The 23,306-nt window shown below is 44.0% G+C and overlaps 1 protein-coding gene across 1 annotated transcript in view; it reads left to right on the top strand.

The window, feature by feature from the left end:
* The window catches only part of xpr1a (xenotropic and polytropic retrovirus receptor 1a), a 135,278-nt gene that overhangs the window by 14,892 nt on the left and 97,080 nt on the right, over window positions 1–23,306 (top strand). Inside the window, exon 2 of the mRNA XM_037535920.1 lies at window positions 102–153. Coding sequence (XP_037391817.1) covers window positions 102–153 — 52 coding nt within the window. The remainder of the gene's footprint in view (window positions 1–101; window positions 154–23,306) is intronic.

Raw genomic sequence — 23,306 nt, 5'->3', positions numbered from 1 at the left:
CATATATATCATATATGTCATGTCCTACTTTTAGGGAAAATGCCAAAGGCCCTTTGTTGAGTGAAAATCACGCATTACTGACTGTTTGTTTTTTCTTTCAGGCGTTTAAAGAGATGCTGTACGCAGCGCAGGACCAGGCGCCCTCCGTAGAAGGTAAGCAGACTCCCCTGAGCGGCCGAACCACGCCGGCTCAGCCAGGAATAACCGCCGCTATTTATAGAGAACATTCCAGAAATGTTGTGTCTCACTGCACTGTCCAGCTCCACACTGCAGCCTGGCAGGGGGCGGGGCTGGGGGCGGGGCTGGGTGTGTATGGGGCGGATCTTTAACTGTAATGAACGCTCCCCCCCCTTAAAAAAGATTCTTCAAGGGTTCTTTAGCAAAGAGAGTGGTTCTGTTTAGAACCTCTTTGTGCTTAAGTGGTTCTTTGCAGGGTGAAATTGTTCTTCTCATTGAAGGAGAATGCATTGTATATGGTTCTATATAGCACCAGAAAAGGGTTCTTCTATAGCAGAACCATATAGAATCTGAAGAACCATTTTACCATGCAAAGAAAAATTTAAGCATGACTTAGTTCTGTATGGAACTCGCAGTTAAAAATAGAACCATTCACTTTGCGAAGGAACACCTGAAGAGCCTGAAGAACGCTGTTGCTTTCAATGCTTTAATGGGACATTAATGTTTGTGACCGCACAACAAAGTTTCAGCACCTTTTAGACTGGACTGATAGATCTGGTGTGACTTAAAATACACCGAATGCGCAGTCAAAAGTTTGGGCGCACCTGGAAAATTGGGGGTGTTCAGGCTTTTGCATACGACTGTAACTGAAGGAACTGTTCAGTGGAATATCCACAACAAAAACAACACACACAGCTTTCTGGAAGGAGGTGCTCTTCATCACAGAGAGGCTGGAGGTGTGAGGGTGTGTGAGAGGAGGGTGAAGGTTGGTTGTGTGCCTCAGCGCTCGGAGCTTCTCGCCTGCACAGTGTTTGGGGGGTCTGTATGAGGGGTCTGCACTTCAGTTCCCTGTGCCCAGATCTTCATATTAGGGCTGCGCAGTGTGGAATGAACACAAGTGTTGTGAATATGCAGCTGCATGTTGTTACTGTGTCATGCCTTACTGTGCACTTTATTAAAAGGCCTGGGTTCTGCATTCCTTCCTGTGTTTTTCCCCCCATCTCCACTTATAACGTTAGTACGTGTTTATGTATCAGCAAGAGCCGTAATTCATTTCTACCTGACCGTTTTCCAACCTCTCTCTGTCCCTTACTATGTTTTCGTTACTGTGCCTTTAAAGCTGAGAGATGTAAATGACCTCTGCTCTGATTGGCTCCTTATTCAGCAAGCGGTCTGGGCTGAAACACTCCTTATAACTTCAGTGTGAATGGTGTATGCTGTATAGGCTGTTTGTGTAGTTTAGTTTCCATATATGTATGGAGTGGAGATCGAACCGTATGTTTGGGGCAGGATGTTCACACTGTGATTAATTAGAGAATCATTTGCATATTGCAGCAGTCTGTGGTATCAGTATCGCCGAAGCTGATATTACAGAAGTGATTGACAAACTACCGTAACTGCTGTGACTTTTTCAGTATCTAGTATGAATTATTCAGGATCTACTTTGTATTATTCAGTAACTAATGTGAATATCTACTACAAATTGCTCCAACCTCCCCGAATTATTCACTATCTACTACAAATTATTCGTCATCTACTATGAATCATTCAGTATCCACTATGAATTATTCAGCATCTACTATAAATTTCAGTATCTGCTATGAATTACTAAGTGTCTACTATGAATTATTAAGTGTCTACTATGAATTATTCAGCAACTACTAGACGTTATGCAGAATGTACTATGAATATTCACTATTTGCTGTGATTTATTTACTGTGCAGCTCTAATACAGAACATGGACATCAGTTTCATAGTAGATACTGAGGACTTTGTGTTTTCCTGAATAATTTGTAGTAATTCATTAAAAATAAGGTTGTTTAAAAGGTTAATGTGTGTTATCGTTGCTGGTGATTTTTTTTATGTAGAGGTAAAATGTGGTCACCTATAAAATACACATACAGTGCACTGAAACGTGTGAGGATGTGTCCTCTGCCGAGCTCCGACAGCTCTCAGGAGGCTGGAGGTGTGCTCCTGTCAGGCTGTAGTGGAGATGTCTTTTCCACTCACTGCTCTTGCTACAGCTCTGCCTGCAGAGTGTGTGTGTGTGTGTGTGTGTGTGTGTGTGTGTGTGTGTGTGTGTGTGTGTGTGTCTGTGTGTGAGCGCTTCTTTGACCTCACCATTTCATTTGTGTGTGTGTGTGTGAGGTGTGAATGGAGCAGTAGGAGCTGGTTGTGTGTGGTTTATGTGAGGAGATTGAGAGGCTTTTGGGAGAAAGAGAATGAGTGTATCTCCTCCCTGTGGACTAACCTGCTGCTCTGAGGGACAGAAATATAACATCAACAGACTCATACTTATCACTCTCTAGGGGTTACATGACTTCAGAGTTTTTAAAGTCGACAGTTATGTGATGAAAGTCGAGTCGGCGTCGACCAGTCGCTGCTGACGTCATGAATAAAACCACCGGAGATGCGAATGTTTTGTAACAAGCAACTTTAAAAATCCACGACACAGGCAGACTCCACAAGTCAGTAGAGCGTGACGTGCCCTTCCCAGTGAGCTCTGCATGGCATCGCTACCCTTCAGGGAACCGTAGATACAGGTCCTGGAAACTCTCATATTTGTATCTGACTTAGGCGCACCCTAGGCAGCTTTGCAGACCTGCTCATCTGCAACAGAGAGCCAGAGAAATTTAAAGTGTCTGAGTTTTGATGCACTCTGGATTGGCAGAGAAATGTTAGAACAATGCCAGACTCCACAGGTCAGTAGAGGTTGATGTGATCTTTTGCTCGGGCCCTGGATGGCAATACTAGCCTTCCAGGAACCAGAGATATGCACACCCTAGGTGGCATTGCTGGAATGGTCTTCTGCAGCAGAGCTACAGAAATTTACAGTGCATTCTCTCAGTTGAGCCCTGGATGGCAATGCTAGTCTTCAGAGAACTGGAGCTACGGACCCTGGAATCTCCCAAATCTCTCATTTAGACCACCGTAATGACACAAATAAGAGTAACCCACATTAGGCTGCCTCTCCAACAGCACATGGCTTTTTACTGTAGTCTTTGGGAAAGTGGAGATGATGACATTCAACATCTGATCCTTGAAGCTCTGTAGATCAGTGGAGTTAAATATTAGAATGAAGCCAAACTCCACAAGTCAGTAGAGCGTGATGTGCCCATTCCGATGAACCCTGGTTTGCATTGCTGAGGCGTCATACATGGTCGAATTTATACAGCAGTTATAGGTGAAGCTGCACTCTGATTGGTTGAGACTCATTATCAGTAACAGCAAAGGTGGAGCGCTTCTCAGCCATACAGTTGTATGCAAAAGTTTGGGAGCCACTGAATGCTAATATGACAAAGAGCTAAGGATGAGTGACTCTAGTCCAGGAGTCGGCAACATGTGGCTCTTTTCCTGCCCTGTTGTGGCTCCACAGCTGAATCAGATCAGTAGGTAATAATAAAATAATCCTCCTCTACAGTAAAATAAAGCTCTGCTGATCCTTCAACACAGTTTAACAGTAAATGGTCTTAAACTCTGGAGTTAATGTAGAACTGCTGATTCACCCTTTAACCCTGAAGATCAGCGCAGACGGCTGGTCACCATAGCAACACAGACAACAGTCTCGCCCAGCTAGTAGCTACGAAACGGCAAAGAGAGAGATTTAAGACGGACATCAATAATTTGGAGACGAATGGACTTATTAGTGTTTATAATCAGTCCAGCTGGTTTCCTGATACGTTTAATCTGCAACGTGATTAGGAGGAACGTCTTTCATGGTAGTTGGGGAAGTGTTAAGGCGGCTTCCGTAATCTGCAGTAAGAAACTGACGAATACTAAAAAGTCACAGAGCTGTAATCAGCTTTTCATTCTCCAGCTTCTAGTTCTTATTTTTCCGTTCCACCTTAAACGATGCAGCAGTTACATTCTGGCGACTTAGGCACCATTTAAGGTGGAATGGGGAATTGAAGGAGATTGAGAAGCTGACTTCAGCCTCGTAAAAAGTCCAACATTGGGAGACGTTTTACCAGAAACTGTTCTGTTTTTGAGGAAAAGTTTCCTGCCGGAGATGTGAGAAATGCGGCTATAGCTGAGCTCCATTAAAGCAGAGCAGAGTCTGCGTTTTCATTTCTATTATATTTTTAGCCTGTACTGGTGGCACATATTGAGACATATTTACAGCATAGATGGTAAAATGGACAGAATGTTGTGGCTTCCAAGGTGGTTTGATTTTTTGAAAAAATAAGCTTTTCCTAACGTTTAAGAAAAGAAAAGAAAAGAAAAGAGAAAAATTCTCAGTGCTACAGCAGCAAAGGGAGAGCAAGGGACTCAAGAATAGAAGTAACAAGAAGCGAATTAACAAGTAATTAACCTTGTTATTAATTACTTAACCAGGTTTTCACAGTTTGTTGTTTATTATATAGAAAACATATCTAATACTAAAAGTCAAAAATAAGACAAAAATATAAACTTCGCAAAAATGAACAACAATTATGAATAAATAAAAGCAAAAATTAGGTTGCGACCTCTGACCTAGTAACAGGTAACAAGAGGTAACAGGAGGAATATCTGAGATTTGTCTACATAGAGTCAGAGTTAATGCATTTTCCATTAATATCAAGAACCATTTCACCACAAAAAGAACTTATGGTTCTATATAGAACCAATACTCAGATTTCCTTGATATGGGCCCTTGATTAACAGTCAGTAAGCTAGACTAATCAGTATTTCTGATGCTGCAGTGCTGAACCCAGTTATGCTTTGAAGCCTCAGACCCCCACCCCACCCCCAAAATCATGTTTAAATCTCCATAGTGCTGGCGCTGACCCCCCCACTGCTGCCCCCAAACAGCTCTTTCATGTCGGTGTGCCGACTGAAGATGAGCCGGATGGAGGGATGAGGAGAGAGGAGCAGAGAATCCGAGCCGGGGCTTATTACAGCAGCCTCGACTTCATATTTACTTTCACAGGACTAACAGGGCTAACGTGATTTGGGTGGATATAAAACGCTTACTCCAGCTAAAGCCGCGGTGTCGGAGTCTGCTGGGATCAGCGCTGATGATTTTATTATGATTCTATTAAATAAAACCCCAGTGAAAGACTCGTTACTGCAGCCGGGTTTATGAAGAGTCTCTATCCGTCTCGGCGCGACTCTCACAGGCGGGGTTTGATTTTCTGAGAGTGTTCTGTTCCCCTCGGGAGGCAATTTAAGATGTTATTACAGCCATGTTCCCCCCCACCTCACCTCGAATGGACGAACTGGGGGACACGGCAAAGAGCCGAGTCAGAGTCAGAATCAGACTCCGACTCCCAGTTAGAATCACAGTCAGAATTAAAGTCAGATTTAGAAACAGGATCAACACAAGAATCACAATCAGATTCAGAAGCTGAATCGGAATCAGAGTAAGAACGAGGATCAGAATCAGAATCACCATTAGAATCAGAGCTAGAGTCAGATTCACAGTCAGAGTCAGAATCAGAGTCTGAATCAGAGAATAAGAATTAGGATCAGAGTCAGAATGACAATCAGAATCAAAGTCAGAATCACAGTCAAAAGCAGAACCAGACCAAGTGAGAGAGACAGACTCAGAGACAGAGTCCGAATCCAAGTCAGAATCAGTCAGATTCAGAGTAAGAAATAGAATCAAAGTCAGAATGAAAATCAGAATCAGAGTGAGAGTCAGCTTGAGAATGAGAATCAGCCAGAGTGAGAATCAGAGTCAGAATGAGAATCGCTGTCATTCAGCAGAGATATCAGAGACAGAGTCAGTGTCAGAGCCAGAGTCAGAATGAGAATCAGAGTCAGAATGAGAATCGCTGTCATTCAGCAGAGATATCAGAGACAGAGTCAGTGTCAGAGCCAGAGTCAGAATGAGAATCAGAGTCAGAATGAGAATCGCTGTCATTCAGCAGAGATATCAGAGACAGAGTCCATGTCAGAGCCAGAGTCAGAATGAGAATCAGAGTCAGAATGAGAATCGCTGTCATTCAGCAGAGATATCAGAGACAGAGTCCGTGTCAGAGTCAGAGCCAGAGTCAGAATGAGAATCAGAGTCAGAAGACGTATCAGATATAGAGTCTGTGTTAGAGTCAGACCCAGGATCACAACCACAAGTAATGTTGACATATAAGTCAGACAATATTTTTTTCAGTGTGTGGCCCTTTGTAGCCTCCAGTATTTCTGCCTCCACTGCCTTCCCCATTTACACCTCTTCCTCTCCTTTTTCTGCCTGAGTTAATCCTCTCAGAAAAACACACAGGAGCCTGGAGTCCCTGCAGGCCGTCTGAAACTTTTCTATATGCACTGAAGGAATGTGGATGAAAGAGCGCGTGAGCTGTAGTTATTCCTTATTCTAATCTCACGTGAAGACAGAGCCAGTGATCCTGAGTAGTGATCCTGAGTAGTGATCCCGAGTAGTGATCCCGAGTAGTGATCCCGAGTAGTGATCCTGAGTAGTGATCCTGAGTAGTGATCCTGAGTAGTGATCCCGAGTAGTGATCCCGAGTAGTGATCCCGAGTAGTGATCCCGAGTAGTGATCCCGAGTAGTGATCCTGAGTAGTGATCCTGAGTAGTGATCCTGCAGAGTGAATGAATAAATGTCTGTAATATCTATAATATCTAAAATGAATCTATATCAATGTATAGTCCATCTGTTTCTCTGATACTCTGTTACCCTGTTCTTCAGTGGTCAGGACCCCCATGGACCCTCACAGAGCAGGTACTATTTGGGCAGTGGATCATTCTCAGCACTGCAGTGACACTGACGTGGTGGTGGGGTGTTAGTGCGTGTTGCGCTGGTCTGAGCGCAACATTTCACATTTCTAGCACTGACCTGAGGGCCTTAGATTCAGCCTAAACATGTGGGCTGGAGTCTAGTAAACCCTGGATATCATTTAATAAATTATTAAGCTCGTCTGCATTTCCCTACAGGTCTAATGCAGTTTCTTGCTTTTGGCAACATAGCAAGAGCATTCATGTAGAAACGCAGCACCTAAAATGAACCTTGCTGAATCTGTGGCCCGACGCCAAAGGTTCATCAATCAGTGGCCAACTGAGGAGAGTAATTAAGACATGATGTCTTCACTGGATGCAGGACCTTGTGTTTAATCTGCACTGAAGCCTTCATATCCCAGCACTTTTAATTAGAGGGGAACTAGCAGTGCAAGCGTCTATTCTCTCTCTCTCTTTCTCTCTCTCTCTCTTTCCCTGTGTGTCTCTGTCTCTCCGTCTATTTATACCTCCCTCTCCAGCAGAATTGCTCTGGACATTACTGTGCCAAAAGATTTGCAGACAGAGCAGTGAAAGATAGTGATAATGTGTCTCTGGTGCTGTGTCCAGCTCGGTCACATGATCTGTACATACTATATCTGTAAAACTTTGCTGTTGATGTTATTTATTTATCTTTTTTGTTTGTTTTCATAAAGAGAAACAGGTTTAGCTTAGTTGGTGTTTGGGTTCATTCTTATGGTAAGCTAGTGTTGTAGTTAGTTGGGGTTTTCTAGTGTTGGGATTAGATAATGATAGCATTGAGGTCAGCTATTAGGGTTTGTTAGCATTGGGGTTTGATATTGTTAGTACTGGGGTTAGTCATTGGGGTTTGCTAGTGTTGGGGTTTGATATTGTTAGTACTGGGGTTAGTCATTGGGGTTTGGTAGTGTTGGGGTTAGATAATGTTAATATCGGGGTTAGTCATTGGGGTTTGGTAGTGTTGGGGTTAGATAATGTTAATATCGGGGTTAGTCATTGGGGTTTGCTAGTGTTGGGGTTAGATAATGTTAATATCGGGGTTAGTCATTGGGGTTTGCTAGTGTTGGGGTTAGATAATGTTAGTATTGGGGTTAGTCATTGGGGTTTGCTAGTGTTGGGGTTAGATAATGTTAATATCGGGGTTAGTCATTGGGGTTCGCTAGTGTTGGGGTTTGATATTGTTAGTACTGGGGTTAGTCATTGGGGTTTGCTAGTGTTGGGGTTAGATAATGTTAGTATTGGGGTTAGTCATTGGGGTTTGCTAGTGTTGGGGTTAGATAATGTTAGTATTGGGGTTAGTCATTGGGGTTTGCTAGTGTTGGGGTTAGATAATGTTAGTATTGGGGTTAGTCATTGGGGTTTGCTAGTGTTGGGGTTAGATAATGTTAGTATTGGGGTTAGTCATTGGGGTTTGCTAGTGTTTATTGGTGTTGGGCTTTGGGATGAGGTATTGGGTCTAGTTATCGTTGGAGTTCAGTGGTGTTGGTGATTTGAAAATGTTAGTATTTATGATTAGTCATTGGGGTTAGTTAGTTTGAGCTTGGTCAGCTGAAGCTGGTAAAGCTAGGCTGCTTCACCAGGACAGGCTATGGTTTCATTAACGTTTTTGACTTTTTGGCTTTTAACTTTTTAGCCAACCTGACCAGCATGACCAAGTAAGTTGGGGTAAGCTAAAGTTGAGGATAGCTGCTGACGGGTTTAGTTATTGTTGATGTTAGTTGGTGTTGAGGTTAGCTGGTGATGGAGTTAGCTGGTCTTGGAGTTAGATGGTGTTGTTGTTGGCTGGTGACGGAGTTAGTTGGTGATAGGGTCTCGTGTAGGTGTTAGCTCAGGTTCACTGTGGTGTAAGAAAGGCTCGATCAGTGAAATCCGTATACATGGGGCCTCAGTAATAGTGTTTTCCTGTTTGAAGCTGAGTAGATCCTCGTTGTAGTGTGTGGGAGGCCACAGTTTGAGAGCAGTATGTGTCCTGCTGTGGAAGCAGGTAGAGTAATTAACACCAGCAGTTTGTTCTGATCAAACACGTTCTGATCTCAGTTCACACTGAGCCGTTTAATCCGTCTGTCTGCCCTGTATCTTCTTCCCCTGTTCAAAACCAGAATCAGAAAACACTTTATTTTAAAAGCGTGATCTATTCATTATTATGTGTAAAGATTTTGGGTTGGTACAGGTGCATAGAACAAGTAACAGTTAAGATGCAAAGGTCATAAATGAAGCGGCGTAATGAGGTGAATAAAGACGTTCAGTCTTCAACATGCATTCAGATGGAGAAAGATGATGTTGGGCGTCTGTAAAAGTCTTGAGTTGTTGTTGTCCTGCTACTCATTCAGTTCGGTGCTTGTAGGGCTGTCTGTCGTTACTGTCTGTGATTAAAGCAGGAGTGGGCGGGGTTTCCTCCCTTGGTGCCCAAGGTCAGGGTTTGCTAAAAGATCAGCAGAAACCTCCTCCCCCACCTGCTGCATTATTTATGGACTCCTACACACGCAACCCCACCCCCTCAATCTCCCCAATTTACAGCAACATGCTCACTGTGGATGCTCCGCGTGCCCAACCAGCGCTGGACCATTCAGCGTTTTCTGAGGCCAGTTTGATGCACTGTTTTCTCTAATCAGTATTGGCCGATATGTGCCTGATTAGACGGCCGGAGATGTCTCTGAACTGTGGCCTGCACTGATGGCGGGTTGATGAACTATTAACAGGGGTGTAAAGAGTACTGAAAATCCCTACTCAAGTACAAGTACTGTTACTGTAGTGATAATTTGCTCAAGTACAAGTAAAAGTTTTAGAAAATTACTCAAGTAAGAGTGAATGAGTAGCTCGTTGGAAAACGAGCACTCGAGAAACAGATTTCGAGTTTAATGAACAGAAGCATATAGTTTTTGATTGATTGATTCTTTCATCAGTACAACAGGCAAGACGGTAATAGCTCTTAGCATGAGGCCAGTAGCTTTGGCGACGGCACACGGTGAAGGAATACCAGAAGTGTTTGGTAAAGGGACTCCGGGTCCGAGTGACGCTGCCCTAGTTAAAGTAGCACAGACAGACAGACAGACGCTTTATAGCTACAGAGCCGACCTCTACGCATCCATTATTCATCTGTGAATTACATCCCGGCTGAGCGGCGCTGGGTGTTTGTGTAGAGTGCAGGGAGAGGCTGTGGGGGAGGGTGTCCGCGGAGGTGAAGGTGTTGGCGTGGAGCCCTCAGTGTCTGAAGGATCTGAACAGTGGATAAATGCGTTTATCATTTCAGCCGAGTGACAGAAACCGCTTCTGAATACAGCTAAAATCCCTCAGTCGCCGTGTGGTGGATGGCAGAGGTGTTGCAGTAGAAAACTCCGACAAAAGGAGAGCCACAGATACAGATTGTAGATCGTAAATAATGAGTGCGCAAAGTACTGAAACCTTCAGCACCCAGAAAACTGAAACAGTGCCGTAGTTGTAGTATCTGATCAAAATGGGTACCAACTGGGCCCATTTTGGGGGGACCTTGTGGGCAGGAGGTTAGGGAACTGGCCCTGTAACCGGAAGGTCACCGGTTCGATCCCTTGAGCCGACAGTATGTGACTGAGGTGCTCTTAAGCAAGACACTTAACCCCCCCTCCTGCTCCTCCGGCGCCGTGGATAGGGCTGCCCACCGCTCCGGGCAAGTGTGCTCACATTTAGGGATCATACGCCTTCAAAGAGGGGGCCGATTATTTACTATCACCCCCACTAATTCTTCAGTGATATGAAGCTGAAGTCAGATATTCTCCAGCTTCTCATTCTAGGTTTCCCGTTCCACCTTAAATGAAGCAGCAGTTACATTCTGGCACTTCAGGCATCAGAACCGCCGGACTATTTAAGGTGGAACGGGAAAGTTAGCTAGCTAGCTAGCTACAGCGACATTAGCATGCTATTAGTTGTGAAGGAAAACGACCAATAATTCTCACATTTGTTTGGAGTCTCTGAAAAACCTCCGTTTGGAGGGTCATGTAGCCCCAACACTTCGCCCTACCCCTCTGTCTCAACGTGAATCAGGACACCTTACCCCTTAGGGCTTAGGGCTCAGTGGTGGGTGAGAGGGGTGAAATGGGATCGGGCCTAAATCTGGTGATACCATTAAAGAAGCTCAGAGAAGTAGCTCATGCCATTTTTTGGTTTCTTTTACCTTTTTGTTCATTTTTATTCATCTATTTATTTGCTGTTCAGGGCTGGTGGGGAGTTTGGAGGAGAGGCGTCGCTCATTTATAGACGCCTGTAACCTTTTCTCGCATTCATGAGTGTGAAATATGCTGCGTTTGTCACCGTGTATTGATTGCATGTGTTTAGTTGTTGTTCCTGATGCTTGACGTCTGTGCGCTGCTAAAGTGGAACATCCATAGTCCATATTTTAATCAGCCACCGAGTGCGCAGTGTAAGATAAGCAAGGATTTTAGTGCTTTTGCAGTGTAACAGCACCGTAAAGGCCTCAGGAGGTGTGTGTTTAGAGAACGGCGCAGTGGCCTGTGCTTGTAGTGCGTGTGCGCTCGTCCCTGCCGCGCAGAGCTGTAGGAGGCTGCGGCTCTAACATATGCTCAGGTATTTCAGACCTGCGTTCCGCATTCAGAACACAGGTTCTTTATTCCCTCCGACGCGTTTGGCTCTCATTTCCACGCAGTTTTTATTTGCTTTCACTCTCGAAATAGAAACGACGAGGCACATTTAGAAAGAAAGTCATTTGGGTTTGACCTGATGACACATTTCTGTGAATCATTCAATCCAGTTCAGATTAAAAAGATGTAATAAACGTATTCATTCATTCAGAAATGGCAGTTTTTTGATGTTGCAAAGTCCAGAGAACCAAAATCTGCGTGTTTCTTTCTACTTGGAACGTGTCCTGAGAAATGGGGGTTCCTTATCTTGGGTCACATGCACACAAGCGGTATCCTCGCCAATCCTTTGGCCCAAGTTGACCTGCTCCAAAGCTTATATATATATATTGTGTGTGTGTGTGTGTGTGTGTGTGTATATATATATATATATATATATATACTGCCTTTTTGTCTTTTTTTGTCATTTTTCAGTTTTTGACATAATTTTAAAGGACCTGTTGTTCTTTACGTTGTTTGTAAATTTCATGATGATTGGAGCGGCACGGTGGCGTGGTGGGTAGCGCTGTCGCCTCACAGCGAGGAGGGCCTGGGTTCGATTCCCCAGCCGGGTGACCGGGGTCCTCTCTGTGTGGAGTTTGCGTGTTCTCCCCGTGTCTGCGTGGGTTTCCTCCGGGTTCTCCGGTTTCCTCCCACAGTCCAAACACTGTCTGTGTTTGTCTGTCTGCCCTGCGATGGACTGGCGGCCTGTCCAGGGTGTATCCTGCCTTCTGCCCGAAGACTGCTGGGATAGGCTCCAGCTTCCCCCCGCGACCCTGAGGGAGAAGCGGCTTAGAAAATGGATGGATGGATGGATGATGATTGGACCAAATGAAAAGGCCCAAAATGACTTAGAAAGACGTCTGGTTCCATTGACTTGCATTAAAACTACAGTATGTTTTTTCCTTCTCCTGTAAAGTTACCATTTGGAGATACGAGGTTTTGTTCTGACAACTGCAATAAATGTCCATGTATATGTGTGTGTATATATATATATTCTTCAAGGGGGCTACACACCTAAGATTTCCACTCACTTTGCACCTGAGTAAATGTGATATGACAATAAACATGACTTGATTTGATTTGAAGAACCCTTTAATCATGCAAAGGGTTCTTTGAGTGTTCATGCATCTATATAGAACCATTTTCTTTATTAAAGAACCATTGAAGAAGGGTGGAACCGTGATCTGTAAGGGGTGAAAAGCTTGATTGCACTATATATTGATTCAGTTGATATCATTAGATGTAAAAATACTGTTAATGGCGAAAAATATATCTGTTTACGAGCTTTCGGGGGGTCAACGTGCCTGAGCTCAGTTTGACTCGGGAATATTGCTGCTGTTCCTTACAGGTAAACAAAGCAGGAGGTTTAAAGAAAGCAAACGCCAAACTCGTCTTGGCTGATCTAGTACATTTGGGGTAAAGTGTTGGGGGAGTTTGTGGAAATTCTCGCTTTAAGACGTTAAAAACGGCTGTTTTCCATCGGAATAATCACAAACCCCATTTCCAGCACATCAGTCGTGTGTGTGGTGTTTTCTTGTGTGGATCTTTGGCCTTTTATTGTTCAGTAGATCTTCAGATCCCCGCCGCCACTGCACGCGCTCAGTGTGATGCAATGCTCAGAGCTGCAGGCTGCGTTCTGATTGGCCGGCGCGAGCACGCCTGGGCCAGGTGTGTTGCTGTGCAATCTTCTCGCTCGGTCTATACTGCAATCATCGTCTGACACAGAGCCGTGAGAGAACAACAAAGCCCTGAGACGCTCTCACTCTGAACTGCTCAGGTTCATGGACTGCAGAACGGCGGGGGGGAGGGGGGGGTTGGGGGGGCAGCGTTGTAGGCAGAAACATTCACTAACCTCGCACTGAATGAGTTTCACATCTGTCATGTTGGTTCAGATGTAAACCGAGCGGTTCTGAGCGGTTTGGTGTGAAACGCTCTGTTCTAGGTAAACTGACTGAGTCAGAACTGTTCACAGTGGTGGTGATGGGAACCAGGCGTCCCTCTAAAAGCTCCTCACAGAAAGTTCCTACAGGAGGTGGTTCTGAATTCACTGCCTGGAGACTGAGACGCTGTTTTATGAGAGTTTAGAGACGATTTTGAGTCTAAAACAGTTTAAACTCATTCATGGTGGAGGGAGACATGACATGCAGGGTGTTGTGAGGCAAAATAGTCCCCAAAGATTTATGAAAGCTCAGAAGACTCAGGAGGTTCTCTGGTGGTTCTGGATGGTAAATAAAATGTCTATATCTCTGTTGTAGTCATGGCGACGCCTGGTTCCCGTCACCACCACTGTAAAGACATCTGAACCATTTCACACCAGACCCTCTGAACCTCTCTGTTTAAACCTCACACACTGACCTATGCAGGAATTTGGAAAAGCGGGTGGAATTTCCCTTTAATGGGTGTTCGTGGATGAGAGTAACGTTCCAGATACAATGCTTTAGTAAGAATTCCAGCAGTTAGATTTGATTGTCTTAGTATAATTATTAAAAAAAACACTGAATGTGGAGTAAAATAGACAAAAACGATTTTATTTTGACCACTTTAGTACTTTACTTTATTACGTGTTGTTATAAATGATTATAACCCCTTCTAACATTCCGGGCGGACGCAGTTTGCCGGTCCTGCGTCCTGCACTCACCTTGGCCCATTTGCTTTGTCCCAGAAGGAACTCATCGCGCAGAGAAGCATATTTTATAGAGTTTTTAAAGGGTTTTTTTGCTTTGGGGGCTAAAATTATCTGCTGCCTTTGTGGGCTGAAGCAGGTGGGCATAAATTGAGTTTGGCCTCCTGGGGACTCTGTATGAGAGAGTGTGAATGTGTGTGTATTTATGTCTTTGTGGGTACAAATTCTAATAAAAACACACACACACACACACACACACACACACACACACACACACACACACACACACACACATGCACACACACACACACACTTTTATCTACGCTGTAAGTCCAGAAGTATTCGGACACCTGCTCCTCCAGCATCTCTCCTGGTGTTAATAGTGAGTCTATGCTGCAGTAACAGCCTCTACTCTTCTGGGAAGGCTTGATGTTGGAACATTGCTGCGAGGATTTGACTGATCTTTAGTGAGGTCAGGTACTGATGTTGAAACATTGCTGTGAGAATTTGATGGAGCATCAGTGAGGTCAGGTACTGATGTTGAAACATTGCTGTGAGAATTTGATGGAGCATTAGTGAGGTCAGGTACTGATGTTGGAACATTGCTGTGAGGGTTTGATGGAGCGTTAGTGAGGTCAGGTACTGATGTTGGAACATTGCTGTGAGGATTTGATGGAGCATCAGTGAGGTCAGGTACTGATGTTGGAACATTGCTGTGAGGGTTTGATGGAGCATCAGTGTGGTCAGGTACTGATGTTGGAACATTGCTGTGAGAATTTGATGGAGCATCAGTGTGGTCAGGTACTGATGTTGGAACATTGCTGTGAGGATTTGATGGAGCATCAGTGAGGTCAGGTACTGATGTTGGAACATTGCTGTGAGGATTTGATGGAGCATCAGTGAGGTCAGGTACTGATGTTGAAACATTGCTGTGAGAATTTGATGGAGCATCAGTGAGGTCAGGTACTGATGTTGAAACATTGCTGTGAGAATTTGATGGAGCATCAGTGAAGTCAGGTACTGATGTTGGAACATTGCTGTGAGGATTTGATGGAGCATCAGTGAGGTCAGGTACTGATGTTGGAACATTGCTGGGAGGATTTGATGGAACATCAGTGAGGTCAGGTACTGATGTAGGAACATTGCTGTGAGGATTTGATGGAGCATCAGTGAGGTCAGGTACTGATGTTGGAACATTGCTGTGAGGATTTGATGGAGCATCAGTGAGGTCAGGTACTGCTGATGTTGGAACATTGCTGTGAGGATTTGATGGAGCATTAGTGAGGTCAGGTACTGATGTTGGAACATTGCTGTGAGGATTTGATGGAGCATCAGTGAGGTCAGGTACTAATGTTGGAACATTGCTGTGACGATTTGACTGATCTTTAGTGAGGTCAGGTACTGATGTTGAAACATTGCTGTGAGGATTTGATGGAGCATTAGTGAGGTCAGGTACTGATGTTGAAACATTGCTGTGAGAATTTGATGGAGCATCAGTGAGGTCAGGTACTGATGTTGGAGCATTGTTGTGAGGATTTGATGGAGCATCAGTGAGGTCAGGTACTGATGTTGGAACATTGTTGTGAGGATTTGATGGAGCATCAGTGAGGTCATGTACTGATGTTGGAACATTGTTGTGAGGATTTGATGGAGCATTAGTGAGGTCATGTACTGATGTTGGAACATTGCTGTGAGGATTTGATGGAGCATTAGTGAGGTCAGGTACTGATGGATGTTCAGTTCTGGATCTCCATCTCATCCCAAAGGTACTGGATGGAGCTCCATCACTCCAGAGAACACAGCTCCACTGCTCCACAGCTCAATGATGGGGGGTTTTATACCCCCTGTAGCCCACGTTTAGTATTGGACATGGTGAATATAGGCTCATGTACAGCTGCTCCAGGCGTCTTGTTATATTGTTCAGTGCTCTGTGGAGATTAAACAAGCCGCTTCAGCAGTGAGTGCAAGTATATATTTTGCTTAAGTTCTAAATTTGACTGCATTTGTCTGTCTGTCTGTCGGTTTGTCTGTCTGTCTATCTATCTGTGTGTATGTCTGTCTATCTGTGTGTATGTTTGTCTGTCTGTCTGTCTGTCTGTCAACCTACTCAGACAAAGCAGCTGAACAACGGACTTAGAGTCTCTAGAGCCGGAGTGTAGCCTCGGGCTCTGCTGTGGAAGAACAGACACTGTTGACATTGACAGTGATTGGTTGAGGGTGCAGTGGGGGGCGGAGTCACAGGGAGTTCAGTGCTCCCTATATATATATATATATATATCACACTACACATTTGACCAGAACACACAAAGCCGAGCGCCTTTTAGAAATAAAGCAGATCAGTGTGATATTTTCATCTCGTTTAGATGCCGTCTCCTGTTTCGGCCACACAGGAAGATATTTATTTTTAATATCTCTCAGATATTCAGTAAAATCTCATTTATACTCTGAGTGCTGTGAGGGGAGAAACCTGTGTGAATTATTCATGGTTATTCTTCCCACCAGCTTCAGTTTTATTATATGATTAATTATTAACAAACAACGCATATGACCAGTCAGAGAAGAAACACACTTATTATATGCAGCAACAATAATAATAATAATAATAATAATAATAATGACCATGATAATGAAAACAGAATGATAATATATGTCTCCCCTCTCTCTTTTTATCTATGTGTTACTTATAATAAATAATAAAATTGATGATTTTATTTGTATTTATTATTTTCTTACCTAATACTGTCAAAACTATATAGATTAATACAAAATTCATGAAAAAAAATGATAATGAATTGTTCATTAATGAAATAATAAATAACAGATTTTGTCCCAGATTTTCTTGTTTGTTCAAGATATTTTTAAAAATACAATTTTTAATGTAAATGTTCTACTATTTTAATTATGTACACTGTTATTTCGGTTACGCTTCTTCAAGGGTTCTTTAGTAAAGGCTCTACTGTGTTCTTACGTTTCTCTACATGGTGAAGTCGTTCTTCAGATTGACGATGAATCCGTTGTAATGGTTCTACATGGAGCCAAAAAGGGTTCTTCTACTGTACTCTCTTAAAAAGATGGTTCCTCAAGAGTTCTGTGGTAAAGACAATGGTTCTATATAGAACCTTAAACACTCAAAGAACTGTTTGTATGATTAAATGGCTCTTTGTGTGGTAAGATGGTTCTTCAGATTCATGGAGAGTGATGTAGATGTAGTGAAAATGGTTCTACGTAGAGCAAAAAAGTTCTTCTATTGTGTACAAACTTGACATCATAACAATAGTAGAACCCTTTTTAGTGCTGTATAGAACCGTATGCACCACATTCTCAATCAGTCTGAAGAACCATTTCACCATGCAGAGAATCATTTAAGCATGTGTATGTAGTTCTGTGTAGAACCACTATTTGCTAAAGAACCCTTAAAGAAAGGGTGTAGGTCCATTTCCTGGATTTCCTCCAGGGTTTGTTTACTATATGCAAACGCATCAGTAGCACTGATGTCCAGTGAAACCAGCAGCAGGTTGAGCTGAAGGTATTACGGCGTTTTAAATGTGTGTGTTATGGATGTTAAACAGGTCTGAAGGCTGAGTTTCCGTGTGTTCGTGGATTATTCAGCGTTAAAAGATCTAAAGATGAATTCTGAGCTGCAGTGAGATGAAGAATAAATCCCCCATCATGCTCGGAGCAGTGAGCCCCCAGAGGAAACGCTGAATATTCCAGCAAACACAGCCTTATGGGTAATTTATTCAACATCAGTATTAATAATAGCCAATTAGCACAATAACACGATTCTAATCCAGCTCGATTCCCCCAATAGCACCAGAACACCAAAGCACCGCACAGATGGCCTTAAATAAACCCTGCAGGGGGGAGGGAGAGAGAATGGGAGAGAGAATGGGAGAGAGAGAGAGAGGGAGAGAGAGAGAGAGAGGGAGAGAGAGAGAGAGAGAGAGAATGGGAGAGAGAGAGAGAGAGAGAGAGAGAGAGGGAGAGAGAATGGGAGAGAGAGAGAGAGAGAGAGGGAGAGAGAGAGAATGGGAGAGAGAGAGAGAGAGAGAGGGAGAGAGAGAGAATGGGAGAGAGAGAGAGAGAGAGGGAGAGAGAGAGAGAGAGAGAGGGAGAGAGAATGGGAGAGAGAGAGAGAGAGAGAGGGAGAGAGAGAGAATGGGAGAGAGAGAGAGAGAGAGGGAGAGAGAGAGAGAGAGAGAGGGAGGGAGGCAGGGAGGAAGTAGAGAGAGAGAGGATGGAAGAGAGAGAAGGGGGGGAAGATGGAGAGGGAGAGAGAGAGAGAGAGGGAGAGATAGAGGATGGAAGAGAGAGAAGGGGGAAGATGGAGAGGGAGAGAGAGAGAGAGGCAGGGAGGAAGTAGAGAGAGAGGATGGAAGAGAGAAGGGGGGGAGAGGGAGAGAGAGGCAGGGAAGAAATAGAGAAGGGGCAGGGAAGAAACAGAGAAAGAGGGGATGGAAGAGAGAAGGGAGAGAGAGAGACACAGAGAGAGGTAGGGAAGAGAGAAGGGGGTTGGAGAGGGAAGAGCTAGAGAGAGAGGATGGAAGTGAGAGGAGAGAGAGATGGAGAGGGGGAAAGATGGAGAGAGAGAGAGAGAGAGAGAGAGAGAGAGAGAGAGAGAGAGAGAGGTAGGGAAGAGAGAGAAGGGGGGTTGGAGAGGGAGAGAGGGAAGAACTAGAGAGAGAGGATGGAAGTGAGAGGAGAGAGAAGGGAGAGAGAAGGGAGAGAGAGAGGGAGAGGGTGATTGAGAGACAGAGAAGGGAGAGAGAGGGAGCGAAAGAGAGAGAGAGGGAGGGAGAGAGAGACAGAAAGAGATTGAGAGAGAGAGAGAAGGGGGGAGAGAGAGAGAGACAGGAGAAAGAGAGAGAGATGAGAGAGAGAGAGAGAAGGGGGGAGAGAGAGAGAGACAGGAGAAAGAGAGAGAGATGAGAGAGAGAGCGAGAGAGATGAGAGAGAGAGAGAGAGATAAGAGAGATGAGAGAGAGAGATGAAAGAGATTGAGAGAGACAGAAAGAGAGAGAGAGATGTGAGAGATGAAAGAGATGTGAGAGATGAGAGAGAGAGATGAAAGAGATTGAGAGAGACAGAAAGAGAGAGAGATGTGAGAGATGAGAGAGAGAGAGAGAGATAAGAGACATGAGAGAGATGAAAGAGATTGAGAGAGACAGAAAGAGAGAGAGAGATGTGAGAGATGAGAGAGAGAGAGAGAGAGAGAAAGAGAGAGAGAAAGAGAGAGAGAGAGAGAGAAAGAGAGAGAGAAAGAGAGAGAGAGAGAGATGTGAGAGAGAGAGAGAGAGAGAGAAAGAGAGAGAGAAAGAGAGAGAGAGAGAGAGAAAGAGAGAGAGAAAGAGAGAGAGAGAGAGATGTGAGAGAGAGAGAGAGAGAGAGAGAGAAAGAGAGAGAGAGAGAGAGAAAGAGAGAGAGAAAGAGAGAGAGAGAGAGATGTGAGAGAGAGAGAGAGAGAGAGAGAGAGAGAAAGAGAGAGAGACAGAGAGAGAGAGAGAGAGAGAGAGAGAGAAAGAGAGAGAGAGAGAGAGAGAAAGAGAGAGAGAGAGAGATGTGAGAGAGAGAGAGAGAGAAAGAGAGAGAGTTATCACAAACACCAATACTCGCAATAGCCAGTGCTAATGCTAATGCTAGCACCAGTTCAAACAATGATACCAGCAGTAAAACAAGCACATCGCTGTTGTTTTTTCATGATTTTTTTTTCAAATTTCATGATGAATGGACCAACAGAAATGATCTAAAATTACTTGGAAAAACGTCCGGTTCCATTGACTTACATTAACAGTAGAGTAAGTTTTTACCTTCTCCTGTAAAGGTACTATTTTGGAGATATGAGGTTTTGATCCAATAACAGCGACATATTTCATATGTGATTGTATTATTCTTAAGCTTTATCACATGTCTATAAAGCACTTTGAGCATCCACAGGCAAGAAAAGTGCTTTATAAATAAATATATTATTATTAGTTGTAGTTGTTGTAGTTGTACAGGTGTTATTATTATTATTATTAGTAGTAGTAGTAATAGTAATAATAGTGTCACGATTGGCCCCTCCCAGTCCTGTCCATGTGCTCGTGTTGTTTACTTCCCAGTCCTGTCCATGTGCTTCTGTTTTGCTTTTCAGTCCTGCCCTCTTGTTTCATGGCTCCACCCCTGATTGTTTCCACCCGTTTCCCACCTGTCCCTCGTTGTCCTGGTTTGTATTTAAACTGTGTTTGCTGGTCTTTGTTCTGGTTGTACTGTTTGAATTGTTGTTTGTTGGATGTATCTATTGTATTCTCGTGTTGGGTTCTTTGTTTGAGGTTCTGTGGTTTTATCATGTCTAACTATCAATCTGTTCGCGTTGGCTCTATGACCCTGGACCGTCCTGACCATGACCCTGACCCTGGATTTGCCCATAACAAAGGTCACTTATCTCAGCGTATGCGTCCGCCTCCTCGCTCCCAACCGTTACAAGTAGTAGTATAAGTATTATTATTAATATTATTGTTGTTGTTGTTATTATTATTGTTATCAGCGATGCTAGTACTAATGATGAGACTAATTAAACACCAAGATCAGTCCAGACTTCCTCACTTCCTTCCCAGGCGCCTATAGTTGGCTGTCCAGTGTAATATCAGTATGTCCTGTGCAATATGAGTGCAGGTGAAGGAGAGGGCAGCAGGATGGCTGTAGTTTTATTCAATCAGGCACGGAAATGGTTCCTAATTGAATCAGCTCTGCATTCCCGTATACTGCCCTGAGTGAGCAGGATGAAGAACGGCTCCTCAGGACCACCAGCTCACTCCTATATGCAGTGTAGGGTCAGGGTCAGCGCAAGGTCAGGACTAGGTTAGGACTGGTTTAGGTTAGTTGGTGATCAAGGTGGAGTGAGTGGAAGCTGGCTCCCTGGATCATCACAGCACCTCGAGAGAAGCCAAAACTGCTGTTCCGCTCTGTGGGTTGATGTCCAGGGGCCATAACTTCTTAAGTCTGAAATCTGATCAGTTTAGTCTCCATGACGACTGAAATTAGTTCAGGAGCTAGTCCAGAATAACAGTTCCTATCATCATAATCTCACCAGTAACTCCAGATTAGAAAACAGCATCACACAAACATCCTAACTGGACTAGGGCCCAATCCCATTTCTTCTTTTTACCCCGACCCCCTTGTTTTTGAGAGTCACCCTAACCCCTCGCAACTGAGCTACAGGACAGTGGTTGAGATCTTCCTCTGTGAAATGAGACCCTCAAATAAAAGAGCATCACTTCATTAACAGCTACTAGCGCCGCTCTGTAGGCGACCCTGCCCGTCTGCAGGGACAGCAGAGGAGGGTGAAGTTCAGCTCCTCACTGCTGGGCTTTAGTTACATTTAGGGATCAAAGAGGGGGGCAATTTTTTCTCATAATTCTCTGTTAATAGTGTCTCTGAAAAACCTCCCAACACTTCGACCTCCCCCTCTATCTCAACAGGAATCAGGACACCCTACCCCTAGACGTGAACGCGCAAAACAGGGGGCTAAGGGCTCAGTGGTAGGGGCGAGGGGTGAAATGGCATAAGCTCTAAACCTCCTAAATCCTGTCCTAACTTTAGGATGAACCCCAACAAGGTCCTAACTTCTGTTTAAGGCCCATTTCTATGATTTGCTGAGTCAGGCAGCGTAGTTCACTACCAGCATAATGAGCTCCATTTATTTCTACTGTAAAACGCGGCTTTCACCTCAAGTAAAAGTTGAAGTATGAAGTATTTTTATACAGGAAATCTTTTTATTGAGGGTTAGAGGTGCACATCAATGAAACTAGCGTGCGTAGTGCTTTATACTAGAGCTGCACGCGGAAGTATGTAATAAAACATTGCGCCTGCTGTCCATTTAAAGGGCTAAACAAGGCGACAGATGCAGTCATTGCCGATTCTGTTTCTTTCCTTCTTTTTCCTGTGTCCTCACTGCTGAGGCTTGTATTGACATCCAGTAGGATTCCAAATTGCACCTCGTTAAGTGACTGAATGGAATTCCCTGAAGGCGGCACGGTGGCGTGGTGGGTAGCGCTGTCGCCTCACAGCGAGGAGGGCCTGGGTTCGATTCCCCGGCTGGGTGACCGGGGTCCTCTCTGTGTGGAGTTTGCATGTTCTCCCCGTGTCTGCGTGGGTTTCCTCTGGGTTCTCCAGTTTCCTCCCACAGTCCAAAGACATGCAGTCAGGCCAATTGGACGTGTTAAATTACCCCTGGGTGTGAGTGACTGTCTGTGTCTGTCTGTCTGCCCTGCGATGGACTGGTGACCTGTCCAGGGTGTATCCTGCCTTCCACCCAATGACTGCTGGGATAGGCTCCAGCACCCCCCGTGACCCTGATGGAGAAGCGGCTTAGAAAATGGATGGATGGATGGAATTCCCTGATTGAAATGCATAAATAGATTAATAGAAATTAAAACTAAAGTAAAACTGTTTTGGAAATGTACGCTGCAAAAAGTGGTCTATTGTCAAGTAAAATGATCCTAAATATAGTCCAGAAATCTAACATTTCTCCTTGTTTTGAGCTTAATTTGAGATTATTTAACTTATTTCTAGACATTTTTACTCGTTTTAAGTCATTTTATTAAATAAAATTATTTCACTGTGTTGGCAGATTGTTCTGCTTGTTGTAAGAAATGAGCTTAAAACCAGCAACATTATCTGCCAGTATAGTGAGAGAATTTGATTTAATAAAGAAGGAGCAGCTCCACCAACTCAACGCCCCTCATTTAACACGAGGAGGTGCTGCTTCACTTTGCAAAGCCTTTGACCTCAATATTACGACCTTTCCTGGTGTTACTGCCACTTTAATGTCATAATTCTACAACATCTTTTCTCGAAATATGACTTTATTCTCAAAGTCTACCATTTGAATCTTTATTAACATTATCAGTAAAGATGAGAAGATGTCAGAGTTAGGATGTTTCTGTACACATGATTTCCTGTTTCAGAGGAACTGAGTGACTCAGGGCTGTTTATGGAAGCCGTCTGGATTTACAAAACAAGCAGTCTGTCTTTTCGGCGCTGCTTGAGAAAGTGATGTGTGGTTAGCAGCAGAAAGGTCTGACCGATATGAAGCGTTGGTCACTGATGAAGATTTTATGGAGCTTGAAAAGCCCAATAACCGATAATATCAGTTGCTTCGATTTTATATGGTCAAAAATTAAACAGACGCCAGCGACTGTAGTGAAACAGCGCTTTACTGACTGATATG

This window comes from Pygocentrus nattereri, chromosome 28, assembly GCF_015220715.1.
Source record: "Pygocentrus nattereri isolate fPygNat1 chromosome 28, fPygNat1.pri, whole genome shotgun sequence".
In the NCBI taxonomy this organism is placed as follows: domain Eukaryota; kingdom Metazoa; phylum Chordata; class Actinopteri; order Characiformes; family Serrasalmidae; genus Pygocentrus; species Pygocentrus nattereri.
The sequence above is the reverse complement of the archived record's forward strand: the minus strand, read 5'-3'. Positions and strand labels throughout refer to the sequence as shown.